This window comes from Typha angustifolia, chromosome 2 (genome assembly GCF_048772165.1).
Source record: "Typha angustifolia cultivar Huaian chromosome 2, ASM4877216v1, whole genome shotgun sequence".
NCBI classification, from domain to species: Eukaryota; Viridiplantae; Streptophyta; class Magnoliopsida; order Poales; family Typhaceae; genus Typha; species Typha angustifolia.
The window spans coordinates 7171238-7185591 of NC_133240.1; the positions used below are offsets into that span (position 1 = coordinate 7171238).

The 14354-nt window shown below is 35.0% G+C and overlaps 2 protein-coding genes across 2 annotated transcripts; both read left to right on the forward strand.

The window, feature by feature from the left end:
• The first annotated feature begins 143 nt into the window (after positions 1–143).
• Positions 144–6653, forward strand: LOC140770883 (E3 ubiquitin ligase BIG BROTHER-related-like). Its single transcript, XM_073112206.1, has 7 exons — positions 144–453; positions 569–872; positions 960–1015; positions 2453–2494; positions 2580–2701; positions 2792–2900; positions 6267–6653. The coding sequence occupies exons 1-7, from the start codon at positions 250–252 to the stop codon at positions 6318–6320; spliced, it is 891 nt and encodes a 296-aa protein (XP_072968307.1). The 5' UTR covers positions 144–249; the 3' UTR covers positions 6321–6653.
• Positions 6654–8785: 2132 nt separating this feature from the next.
• LOC140777348 (translocon-associated protein subunit alpha-like) lies at positions 8786–13917 on the forward strand. Its single transcript, XM_073121397.1, has 8 exons — positions 8786–8918; positions 10104–10265; positions 10338–10388; positions 11430–11518; positions 12336–12413; positions 12568–12771; positions 13430–13501; positions 13599–13917. Exons 1-8 carry the CDS (start codon positions 8855–8857, stop codon positions 13647–13649), a joined length of 771 nt encoding a protein of 256 aa, XP_072977498.1. The 5' UTR covers positions 8786–8854; the 3' UTR covers positions 13650–13917.
• Positions 13918–14354: the final 437 nt, after the last annotated feature.

The window sequence follows — 14354 nt, forward strand, 5'->3', positions numbered from 1 at the left end:
TACTTTGAACATAGACGAAGTTTAGGTCCCAGTTCATGGGGTTGTTCTTGGTGATAAGTTAGCAATTAAGGGTGAAAGATGTAAATTTCCCTTTCAACAATTCCGCACGGAGAATATAACTTAAGATCGGCGAACTCCTCTTAGATTCCAATCCCCCTTCCGAGATAATTCCTTGTTGAAACCAAACCGGGGTTTAAAACCTGTCCTTTTCTCCTCCTCCTTTTTGGTGCTCCTCTCTCTTCTCCCAAAATGGAGAACGCGAAGGAAGGCGGCGATGGCGATAAGCCCACCGATGTGAACCCCGACCCTAATTCAACCTCCCCCACCGGAGATGCCGCCGTCCCCCCGGCTGATTCGGCCGCGGCGGCGCCTCCTCCTCCGCCTCGCACGCCGTTCACCAGCCTGAGCCAGGTCGACGCCGACCTCGCCCTCGCCAGGGCCCTCCAAGAACAGGCAAGAAATTTTTATCTCCTTCCTCCTCACCTCTCCTATCCTATCGTTTCTTGGATCAATCTCGGGGATAGAGTTAGGGTTCTCCAAGTTTGTTGAAGTGCTTTGAATTGGTCAGGAGAGGGCTTACATGATGTTAAGGTTAAACAACGGGGAAGGAAGCGATTACGGGAGCTCCGAGGTCGGGAGCTACGAGTACGAGGAGGGAGACGATCTCGATCATGATCATGATCACGATCACCCTATCGGGGACGGGGGGAGCATCGAGGGAAGCGATTATGGCGAAGATGCGTTTGATGCCAACGATCCGGACGTCGATCTTGGGGAATTCGACGATGATGAGGCGTTTGCGAGGGCGCTGCAGGATGTCGAGGAGCGGGAGGTGGCTGTCCGCTTGATGGCACTTGCCGGACTGAACGATTGTGAGTGAATCTTGTTAAAAAGTTTGTTGCTTTGATGCTCTCTCTCTCTCTACTTCTTGGATAGATTTTGAGTTTGTGATCTTTTAGGGCGGGCTGAGGTGGACGATGAGGACTATGGCGATAATTCTCAGGTTAATGAGCAGGTAAATCTATATTTTTGTTATTGTACTGATCAATGAATAGCTGCGAGGTGTTATTTTGCAATTAACGGAATTACTTTGAATTACTCGAATGAAATTAAGTTGTATATGTTTGTAAGAACCGTGATTTCTTTTTAAAATTCTTGCGTCAATTACCTATTGCCCTATACATCCACGAACAGAAGCTTTTAATTGCTTGTTCATCAAATCTTGTGTATCTTTCTATTATTTGCCATGTCATTTACAGAATCCTCATAAGTTATAAAACTTTGTTGTGAGGTGATCTTTTACTTCATGGTGTAGAATATTCTGAGATACTCTGCTTGGTGTTGATCTTATGTATGAACTTATTTTAAGGTTGCTTCTGTCAAACAATGTAGTTTGTTTTATACAACAAAAGGTTGCAATAATAGACTTTTATTACATCTGACAATCTAGTTATTTTTTATACAAAACAAACTAACAAGGGTCCCTGATATAACAGAACACCTATTTCAGTGTAATCTTCATAACACATTCATAGGGACCTAGCTTTTTTACAGCTTTTTTGAAGCTTAATAGAGTAAAAGGAATCCGGCTGGTCCTACTTGATTGGCACCTAATAGGATCTCTTAGTAGTGTTAATATCATTCATTATTGTTCTTGTTACCTCTTTTATTGTTGCTTCTCTTAAATTGGTAAGACATATACGTACTGCACCTTTTCATGAATAACTATACTGTTGAAGTTCTTTCTCAAATTTCTGCATGACAACTGCTGAATTCATGCTAGTGTAGCGTTCAGTTTACATTTCAGAAATCAGCGAAACTTCTTCTCTTATGGCTTAAAAGCCCAAAAAACACAAGAATTAAGGGGGATGGTCAGTTTTAAGTAACATCTTGTCCTCTAAAAGATTGGAAAGGAAGTATAATATCTTGTACTTATTCAGTAGTTTCTTTTATACGTCCTGAATTCTTTTGCAACATGGATAGGTTTTTTAGGACAGCTGTCTCAATTACCATCGTTTACATGAGAAGAATGTTCACTCTTATAATAATGCCATGATAAAAGTTATTAGGCTATGATTTATGATAGTAATATTGCTAATTTGTTAGATGAAGCATAAAGATACACGATTTCTTTTCATATTGTTTGAGATAGGGATAGTGTTGTTTCATATTTTTTATGTTTTGGGCATCAACTCATCAAGAACCCTTGAATCATTCCCTCACCCCACCAGACATGCTCTTTTTACTTACTATGTATCATCTTTATGAACAAGTATGATCAATTACGTGATTTCTCTAGTTACTTCTGATTCTTTGATCTGTGTGCCATCTGGTAGCTAGTATTTCTGGAACTTCATAATGATAACTAATTAGAGATACTAAGCTGCATTTGTTTAATTTACCTATTGTGGGTAATTAAGATATGAGATCTTTGATGTTCTGGTGATGGCAGGATGGATGGCAAGAAGTTGATCCCGATGAATATTCGTATGAGGTAAAAGGAGATTTCTTTTTAAGTATGTTTTGCATAAATTTTTTTGGAGTCCTTATATTGAGAGTAGACATCTCTACCATTCTAGGAGTTGGTTGCATTGGGTGAAGTAGTTGGGATTGAGAATAGAGGCCTCTCTGCTGATACAATTGCGTCTTTGCCTTCAATCACTTACAAAACACCAGAGGTGCAAGATGGCAACACTGATCAGTATGTACTCACTTTGTTCACATTATATTTTATCGATTGTCTATGTATGATGAAATAGTGAATCCTGCTTCTATTTAATTTATGTTGCAGATGTGTTATTTGCCGGATGGAATATGAGGAGGGCGACTCTTTAGTTGTGCTTTCTTGCAAACACACGTACCACCCTGAATGCATAAACAAGTGGCTTAAAATAAACAAGGTTTGTTCTTGTAATAACAGAGCTTATTTTCTGCTTCCATTATTCCATGATTTATGTATATATCATTATATCATATGTCCACGGGATCCATAATTTTGTTCTATCATTATTCTTTTGTTTACCAGAATATTCTTCTCAATGTTTATAGATTTTTTTTTTTTTCTTACAATGTATGTGATTTTGTGATAAAAAATATTTTCTTGTTTCTAGTTTTTTAGTTGACATTCAATCTGATGCATGTTTATAAATGCTAGTAATCTATAGATCCAATCTTTATATGTGCTTCTGGATCACCAGTTTACTCTACTTGCGAAATTTTGTTGCTTTCTCGTCTAGGTCATTCGACCTTATAAAATATAAACCGGTTTGTAGTGGTGGTCAACATTTAAATGTTTATTTTATAATTAAATATATTTTGCCACCATATACTTATATCCAAAATTATTTTACCAGTCTGTACTTCAAAATGTCTCAAAGCAGTTATGTACTTATGACTAAAGTAGAACTGTTATTTTTTTTAAAACTTAACTAACCATCACCAAATGACAAAAATATCTTATCATGTTTGTTAGGCATGTATACGGGTTTTTAAGATCATGTCGCCAAATGACCAAAATAGTCATAATTTGTATTGTTGTCTTATAAATTGCACCATTGGATGTAATTTAACTACTAAACTTTATAAAAATTTGAATTTATTCATACTTACTATATAGTTAGTACAATCTAGAAACATTTTCCTCATGTTAACGTATGTCTAAGCTATCTTTAACGGAGCTCTTTGTTCACAATAGCATGGCCTTGAAGGACTATCCATAGCATTGAAAAAAAAATTAGTTGGGAAGAGGCCATGGGAATGCGAAAGTAAGAGCTATCTAGAAGAAAATAAGAGAATGATTACTTTTTTAAAGAGAAAATTATTTATATGAGAGAGAGGTTTTTTTTGTCCAAAAAATATAAGAAAATGATGAAACTCAGCTTGCCAATTTATTTTGAACGTTATTTAGGTACATATAATTAAGTTTGACAAAAAAATTAATGGGCTAATTTTAGTCATAAGTATAGTGACCGCTTTTTAAAGTATATAGAGGTAAAGTGATTTGGGCCTAAGTACAAAGTGGTAAAATATATATAACTATTTTTTTTATTATATATAAGTTCTATAAGTATAAGTGAGATTTTTCCGAATTCATGATTTTATACATTTTCCCCTTTTATTAAAGCATGGCTGATTTTTTTTTTCTTTACTGTAGTCTCTACATCACTATTATTATATTTGTCTTGCAATCTTGGACACCAAGGCAGAGAATGTGCTTGTTTTTCCATTTTCAAACATACTATTCAAGAACTTTTGAAGGCCTTTCAAGTTTGAGCTTATCAGACATGCTAGTACATTTTCACCGAGGATCATGTAAACGAAATTGGCCCCTCAACAATTTTGAATGTGCTAAAGGGGTCAACTCGCCTTTCTATAGTTTCAGCCATTTTTACTAATTTACTTGCTAATGCACCTGAGTTTCCTAATACCTGCAAATGCACACGTGTGCATCTCATTGAATGTAGGCTAATTACTTGCTAATACACCTGAGTTTTCCTAATACATGCTAATGTCACATGTTAGTAGGCGCATGTCAGTGAATGTAGACTAAGTACTTGCTACTCGACCCACATTTTCCTAGTACCTACGAGTATCTCAATCTGATGATATTAAAAGACCATTCCTGCATGAAAAGTGGAAGTGATATTCTTTTGCAAATTCAAAATCTTGAAGGATCATTCTGTGAAATCCTTTTTCTGTTTCATGTTGCTAGAAAACAAATATAGGCATGAGGAAAAGGAGCCTATTATATGTCCTCTTAGTTTTGCTTGACAATTCTCCATCTCTTATTCGACTAGATGGTAATATTTCATCAGTCATTTTTGCCTTTTTCACTGATGAGCATGCATTTTCTAATTGTTACTACGGTTGTCCACATTTGCTGCTTGTTTCTATGAACACAACATTTCTGGTGTTCTTGTTGTTATGAACACATTTTACTTTCAAAAAACGATGGGTTGCTTATGCTCTTATATTGGATATCACACCACATTTCTTGGCATTTCAAAATTTGTAGGTTCCACTTTAGACAGAAGTGTAAGTTAAAATATGCTTTAAGCATAATAACATCATCTTAAAGATGTCAGCATGCTTGTAATAAAGAGTTGCAAAGTTTCTTGGTATCTTTTGGCTGTACAAAAGCATGGCTGATGTCTTTTTTATTTTTTTTTAAATTTAAAGTTTCATAGGAAGAACCATTAGAAGATTGTTCTCGTTGGTTGCTAATTTTGTGGTTGCATAATAACCATTGATTAAATAGTTAATTGCAACAAATTACAAGATCTTCTGAATCAGATCCTTGAGCTCAATTTTAAGTTGGTTTTCAACCATCATCATTTTGCTATTTAACCAGTATCCATGTTCTCTTGAAGGACTAATGTTTTTAGGTTCCCTTTATACTCTTTAAGGACTAATTTGTGTTAATTTACGCTAGATAGTAGATGCTCTTCCTCATTATGATTGGCAATGTCGTCTATCTGATTCGACACAATTTTTCATGATTCCCCTTTGTTTTGCCGAGAAATTTCTACCTTTTATTGCTGCTAGCTCTATGAATTACATTCTTTCAATTTATCAACAATCCGGTGAGGCTACTTTTAGTTCACCAGCATCTGGTGTAGAATTGGAGTTCAATTTGAAGTCTGAATATGCGTTAAGATTTAATTTCACTGCACTTCTATTTTCGGGAGTACAAAAAGGATGACATTTTTGGGACTATAGCATCACTTTCTCTATCGATATATAGCAGCTTGTCAGGTATTTGGCAGATAGTTACCAAGGAGTCAATACATAACAGCTTATCAGGGACTTTGCAGCAACTGGACTTATTTTCTGTTTTCCTTTTTCTTGGTCAAGAGAAAGAAAGAAAGCTGCCAGGGAGAATGATAGGGTGGGAGTCATAAGGATGGAAAAGTTTTCCCTTTCTTTTAAGATGAACAGGAAAGAGTTGTTTGAGAGAGCAGGAGGAAAGATACACGTGTATGAGGACAATTTTTTCCCCCCTATTTATCCTTCTTTTCAGATATATTGGGAGAGAGATCATCTAACAATGCGAATATCTTTTGATGGATAGTTAGGGAGAGTCATCAGGATGTCTTGAAGGTGAGAAAGTTCTATTTGTGTAAATAAAAATCCTATAGCTGACATTTTTCGTGCAAGAGAATAAATCTGCTGGTGTTTATGGCTGCTTCACATTAATCTTGTGTTCATGGAGATTTTATTCAGTGTCTAGTGAGACTGATGAATGAAATTTTCTTTGTTGGATGCAGGTGTGCCCTATGTGCAGTACTGAGGTTTCTACCTCAGAGAATAAACAGGAGTGATGACTGAAAAGCTAGCACAACCATCTCTGAACTTTGAGGAGGGATATGTCATGTGCGACTTTCGAAAATGCTATATCAATCGCCAATCATGGTGCAGTGAGCGCAATTGATGCTGTTACGTTTGTGCAGAAACTGGGAAATAATGCTATAATTGCTTTCTTGTAACTCTTTGGACTATCCAACTTTCTTTACTTTAGGAAGGATCTTGTCTATGTTAAAGCATGCTGCTCTTTATTCATGCAGATGCCTTCATATTTGTAACCTTGGTGCCTAGCCTCAGATTATAATGGCTTAACTGTACACATAAGTTTTATTAATGCTTCTCTGAGATAATTTTTTGGCCTTCCTGTTAAGTCCAATGTTTTAAATTAATTTAACTTAATTGAAAAATAAACTCTCTGCCTAAAATAGTGCTTTGTGCAGACAGATTTGATGTTCTAAACTGAGGACTAGTTCCTAGATTTATGGTTGTCATCTTCTTTGTTTAAGTTATTGGCATGTCTGGAAGAGTTATCAAAAGGTTGGTCTTTTTCGGGGTTTCATGAGCCTAAATTGTGAACTGGGAGGTATATTATGTTGTGTCCTCTTTATCTTTCTGAGTTAAAATGGAGATGTAAATTTTTCCTAAAAGTAAAGAAGCAAAATGTGTATGTTATTGTTTAAAAATGAGTTGCCTCACTATAATACAGCGGACAACGAGCACTCAAACTATTAACCTATACCCCAAAAGTAGTCTTCATGTGCAAGGATAATCTTACCTATAATTTGACTTTCTTCTCAAGTATGGCCTTGGGCCCCCCAATTCTCTCATGAGAAGTAGAAACTGGCAATTTTGTGGAGTAAACACATGTACTTATCTGTTATATATTCTCTTGCAAAATATATTCTATCCTTTTCCATGGAATGCAATTTTCTATTAGTACAAGTACTCATAAAAGAATGTAATAGTAGGATTTGCATAATATATGAAGTGAAGAATGAAGTTAGGGACAAAGTTATATGTACCTTCAATTGTGAGCAGAAATTGTTCTTAAACACAGTGAAAGTTTGTACTTTGTGACTATGTTTTTTTTTTAGAAATGCCACATAGACAAATAATTCATTAGTTATTAGATAGTGATTACAACGTGATACAAAATATAAGAAAGAGAGATAAGATAACATCTTAAAATAAATCCTGCTCTTGGTTGAAATATAGATTGACCAACCATTTATCTAGAGTATCAATATGTAACATACAAGTACTCATGCTAATTAGTCAACTTGTTCCGGTAATGCGTGTTTTCCGGCACGAGAGAATAATTCATTTTCTTGAAATCAATTATACATTGCCTTTTTCTTCTTTCCTTCTTTTATTATTCACGAGGAAAGGATCAAATTTTCTAAATAAAATACTCACACGAAAACGGTATTGGATGAAGCCCAAATAGCAACACAAGTGAAGAATGATGCCCAGATAGCAGCACAAGTGAACTTTTTTTATTATTCACGTAAATCCTGATACCATCAAATGAGGGCTATATCATTAGAAAATTTAAAATATATATATGAAGTGATAAGATTCATTCTAACTTGTCCATTTGCTAGATTTCTCATCTTTAAATTATCTCCACTTGAACACCTTTTGTTTTTTCACTCCACCTAATATCCTCATTCAGTTTAAAAACTTCAATGTGATCCATATATGTTCCATCGTAAAGCTTTGTTCAAGACATAGAGGAAAAGGTAAATCAATAGATTGAAACCCATAATTGCCAATAATAAACAGCACCACAACAAAAAGAGAGTATTAAAAAAAATAGCCCTGCTAAATTTACGAGAGTAAAGATTTTAAGTCAACTAGTCTATGCTTTCGGCACAATCCTATAATTAAAAATACAATACTAATAACCCTAAAGAGTGGGAGAAGTCTACCAACATACAATAAACCTATGCTAAAATTAAAAAAAAAAAAGATACCTTTTTAAAAGGCCTAACTCTTTGTAAGTATAAATGGCAAGAGAATTTTTTTTTAACTCGAATGTAAAGACCTAACTTAACACTCATGGTTTGAAATTTGAATTTTGATTTCAATTGGTATCAGTTTAGAGTCCAAAATAAATAATATATATTAGGCCAAAAGGGATTTGACATCAGCCGATAGTGCAAAATTAAGGCTTAGTTTCAATTGTCTATACATTAAGACACGAACTAAAGTGATTGTATGAAGAGTAAATAATAGAACATAGCATAACATAATAACAAATAACACAATCTTAATTCGCCCAATGTAACTAGTTCGGGATGAGAGATTTATTCATGAATAAACTTCCCTTTATTCATGAATTATCACGATAAAATTTATCTGAGATTATTTTGGGTCCTATTCTAGAGTACCAACTCTTGGCCCAAATTCCGGCCCATTTAGTAAAATTCTGAAGCCCATCTTTATTAATAAAGAACTAATAAAGATCCCTAATTTATAAGTATCTCTCTCTCTCCCCCTCTCCGCGATCAAACAGGTCGTCTTCTTCTCCTCGGCCAGCTCCGTCGCAATGGGAATTAGGGTTTTCTCCGCCCTCCTCGCGCTCCTCGTCCTTGCCTCGCCTGCACTTCATGGTGAGCACTCGATCCACCGATCCCTCTCTATTTTTCGTTAGATCTAATTTTCTGCCTGTGTTCTGGTTGCTATTATCTCTGGCATGTAATGGAGCCCACGGATCTGGGGTTCGATCTTACTGTTAGTTAGTTTTGATGCTAGATCTGAGCGATCTATCTGTCTTTGCCTTGGAATTGGGTGGATTTGTTGGAATTTTTTTTAAAGAAGTATGGAGTTGGAATCCCATTTGAACAGGAAAGGTGGAGATGATTGGCACGTTGGCATTTCCAGGGTATTGAGTATTTGATCGAAATTTTTGTTAATGGATGGGCTTGTGGAAAATGAGATTGTTGGGATACAATTAGATTTCTGCTGGATAGGTGCCTTGTGGACATTTCCATGTGTTCTGCGTTACTTTGTTAAAGGAGGATCAGATAATAACATTCTTGAAAGGGAAATGGACCAAATGGTGCCAAATCATTTGCAATATTTTTTATTTATTGCATTAACATAGCACGATCACAATTACGTTATTCTCTACTCTTATCATTATTTCCTGTGCTCATTGTATCTTCTGAGATTCCAACATTTTAAATTTAATCTCTTGTCAAAAATATTTCGGATTGATTAGTTCTGCTTATTGGTACCACTTCACGTAGACATTGTTAGCAGAATGTCTCGTTACTTGTTGTTGCTTCTATTTTAATCTTCAAAGTTGGAATTTTTGTGCAATAATTGGGGACTTTTGCCCATTGAATTATTATATCGACCTTTACACTTAAACAAACAGCTTATAGATTGTTGTATCTATTTCCTCAGTAGCTGCTACTGTTTGTCAGTTGACTTAGCAATCCGCTCTTGCATAGTTTTCATTCGGTTTTAGAATTTGCATTTTTTTTATGGAGTGACTTGCTGGCTTGCAAAAAATCCCATATTCATATGGAAAAACTGGATGAGACTCATGTGATACATTCAATATAAGACAATATTTTCTCTAAAGGTGCATTGATTTGCTACTAGGTTGGCACAAATTATCCACAACAAGTTGATCAATGACAGGCTTTTGTTATTGACCATGTCATTTGGTTTTGCCTATTCTACTTCTTGTCAATGGGTGCCTTTATCTTCAGATAGTATAATTGAATCATTGTTACAGACACAGAGATTGCCTTCTTTTACATGCTTAACATTGTTTTCTTATGCAGTCGTTAGATGTCAGTCAGATGAAGAAATTGCTGCGGCTGAAGTTATTGAAGGAGGCGATCTTGGCATAGTTGGTGATGAGACACAAGTCTTTGGTGATGGAACTTTTAGTCCAGCTCCTGGAATAAACACAGTATGTGTTTTTCCAAAAAATGCTGCAAAATGTAAGTATCAAAATGGTTTATTTTCATTTTCCTTATTTTTGAACTTCCAATACCATGTTCTCTTGAATGCAGTGGTACCAGCAGGGGAAGAGACTGAACTTCTTGTTGGCATGCATAATGAGGGTAACTTCCTTCTATCCTTTTGTGTTGCTATTTTGTGCTCAACACTGATCCATCAATTCATTCTTTAACTAGAATTAGCTGTACTTCTCCTTTGTAATTGTTCAGTTCATGAGCCATTAAGAATTCTTGATATCTGTGTAAATGTTTTATATAAATACCAGGATGAATTAACATGGAAATTACAGGCTCTCTAGCTCTTACACTTGATTGCTTATTTCCATGATTTACTTGTATTCTTCAAAATTGCCTATTTGATCAGTCCCTTTTTTGTCGATTTGTTGTGCTAACTGCTAACTGTGATTTTGCCGATCATCTTGACCGTCATTCTTGCAAATTTAGATTTTTCTTAACCCTATCTTACCATTGCTCAGGGATTATCCTAAGTAAATATCAGTATGACACAGTTATTGTAGCTGCAATCAAGGTCTTGCAGTCACGTGCTCATGTGAGCTCCATCTGATGGAGCAGTCCAATTTTTTTTGTTGAATTATTATCCTGATCATCATGATATGAGTATATATTATGAATGGTCTACTGGGTATGCCTAATGTGGCATGATATTCCTTTTCTTTCTGTTGTTTGTTTGGGTCTTGTGTTTGTTGCATGTTTCACCTTTGTCTTCTTAATATTCATTTAAACTCTAGGTTGCACCCTTAAGCCTCTGAACTCTTATTCTAAATCTATGATTTGTGAAGTTTTTTGCAGTCATAATTGAAGCAATTGTTTATATGAATTGTGAAGATGTCAATTTATCAGAAAGCCCAGAAAAAGGAATAATCATGTTTATTTTTTCTTAAAATCTTGCCAACCACATGATTTTTTAAGGGTTGAATGTAATTTTGATTGCTATTTGAGTATTTCCATACTTGTCCGATTGATATTGTTGATAAATACTAGGTACAATATTGTTAAGAATTGTCTTCTAATCTTAACTTGCAAGATGCTTTTTATTTTGATTTTTATCTGTTTCATCGTGCCTATTCTTTGTTTGAAGATTGTTTGATACGTTCTTACTCTTTGTTAATATCTGGGGAAGCTCAGGTGAATCAACTTTAAAGGTCATTGCTATACATGCTAGCCTTCATCTGCCCTTCGATCATCATATGTTTGTCCAGAATCTTACTGTTCAGGTGTGACCGCAATTCTTTTCAAGTCCTTTGGTGTTTACTTATTCCTAAGTTGTGTAGAACTTAGCATAGTTGTGTAAAATATGAAATATATTTCCCATGATTATGCAATGAATTGGTTAATTGTTAATCTTCATTTCTGTGTTTAATTCCTTTTATTTGTTTTATTGTTGATCGAAGATCCATTTGATTTTCCTATGCCATTTATACTGGTATTCTTGTCCTTGATATTCTGTTTATTCTGAAATAGCTTGTTATTTTATTAACACATAATGGTCTAAGTCTCTTATTTATTATTAGCTAAAAGAAGTAGAGATTGCAATAATGAAAAACTCACTCCAGGTTGTGGGAGCAGTCATAAAGCGCAATAAAATATATGTAATGGAGTATAAGAGCAATGCAATTCTTCATTCTTTCAATATGAGTTTCTGAAGTGCACTATAATTATATGCAGCAAGTTGGAAGATGCACAACGATATCTGTGCATGGAAGGCACATGTTGATGGATAAAAATTGTTAATTGACATATAGCAAAATCCTGTCACACTCAAGTGCAGTTGTATGTCAGTAGTAACATCTCCATTTTATGTTTCTATCATCAGGGATATAATTGACAGAAGCTGGATATTACAGTGTAATCTGGAGTCTAGACACCCCAAATTCTTTTTTTTCCTGTTCTTTTCCGATTTTTCCAATTCCAGCTCTTTGTTGATTCTTCAAATTAATTATTATTCATTCATTATTCCATTTTGGTGTTAGATCCATTTTGATGATATATCTTCCCACCCCTTATGAAATAGTTTGTTTCCTTTTGTTGCAGGAGTTCCATAACGCGTCAGTTCCATATTCTGCTCAAGCAACATTTCCTTACATATTTGCTGTAAGCAAATTCTTGCAGGTAAGCACTGGCTTGTAGTGGTCTTATTTTCTTGTAATTTCTTGGATGCTTTGAAATCTGAATAGCTTTCAAACTAGCAACTTGTCGTCATTTGCATAGCTATTGTAACATATTGTTTCCTTCGTCAGAATCTAATAATTAATCTACACTGCAGCCTGGCTCGTTCGATTTAGTAGGTTCCATTGTGTACGAGATTGATCAGCATCCATATCAGAATGTCTTTTATAATGGTACCATTGAGGTTGTTGAGGCTGGAGGTTTTCTCAGCATCGAGTCTGTCTTCCTTATTACCCTTGGAGTTGCTCTACTTGGCTTTTTTGGGGTGTGGGCATATGGTCAAGTCCAGCAGTTCTCAAAGGTCTCTTTTTTGTCTTATGAGCTTTATCATATTCTATTTAATTTTACAAATATTGTTGTGATATTTTTTTGTCCGCACATTAGACTCTCCCTACTTTCACTGTTAGGACTTTAAATATCTTAATTTGATAGAATACAATTCTGCTGCTTCTTGTGAATTAAGGTCATTTTCTCTACATGCTGAATTAGTAGGGTTGTTAGATGTAAGTTTCCCCTCTCCTAACCCTGGTTAACTTTATCTTTCTAACCATTGCATATCTGAAACTACATGTACTTGACATCATGTTCATATTGAGGGCGAAGTACAAATAATTGACCATATTCTCAAAACTATATTATTGGACACTGTTTTTTCTCTGTTGAAGTTTGTATCCTAAATTTGAGCTGTTTGATGACCTATTAACCAATCAGTGAAGTAGGTTCCTTCTTGCGGCAGACATCATGTTATTTTTGCTTCTTGACACCATAGTGCAATAAATGGAATCTCATAGAACCATGTTGAAGTTCTAGAAAAGGATTTTGCTGTCAAGGAATCATAAATCAAGTTAGTTGTTTCAATTTGGCTTGGTTTAGTTGAATTGTGTTGTCTATTTGAGTCATGCTAGAAATAAGTTACTAAGTACAAAACAATCTTATTATTTCTTGAATGCTTTATCCAGAAAACGAAGAGGGCACAGAAGGTGGAAGTAGGTACTGGAACAACCGATGCCAATATGGATGAGTGGTTGCAGGTACGCAATTTTAGATCGTTAAACCTTTTTTGTGCGCTTGTCTTGCTTAGGTTTTCGTTCTTCTGACATACAAATTATTTTTGCTCCTGTCATTCAGGGAACTGCATATGCTCAGTCACTATCAAGCAAGTCAAAGAAGAAGAAATAGACTCCACAATGGTGTGAATCATTTTCAGATTTCTAGAGCAGGAGAGCAGGAAGAGATAGATTCTGACGAGATGGAAAAGAAACAGTGTATTAGTTGCTTTCAAGTAGCTTTTAACTTTAAGCTCCAGCTTCTGGTGTCATTATAATCCGACTTTCTGTTGTAAACTACAAGAAAATTTTTGGAAATTTGGTTTGGTTAAGGAGAAACATTATTTATTATATCAGTTTTTCTTTTTATTTAGAACGAAAATCAAATTTACTACTGTCTAGATTGCTGACACCATCTGATTTCAATGAAGTTTAGCATTGCTTGATCAAGCACAGTAAATCTATGCTGGTATAATGAGAATTGCCAGCACAATTGATCTACTCGAATGAGTGCAGGTCAGCAGACGGAAGGTTAGATGAACAGTGAATGAAACAAGCTAGAAAGTAGAAACCCACAATAAAATAGGGTTTTATTTTTCGAATGTTTACTCTTTAAAATATCTTATGCTTGATGTATACAAATATATATATGCGTGCGCGCGCGTGTTTCAAGTCTGAATAATTTAAAGTATATTTTATCCATTAGTCACGATCAAAGTGAAATTGTTAAGCAATTTCTTCCAAATTAATAAAATTAGCCAAATTACTAAGATGCACTGTTATAACAAAAATAACAGTTATACTACTAAAGTACTAATATGCCCAAATTACTCTCTAA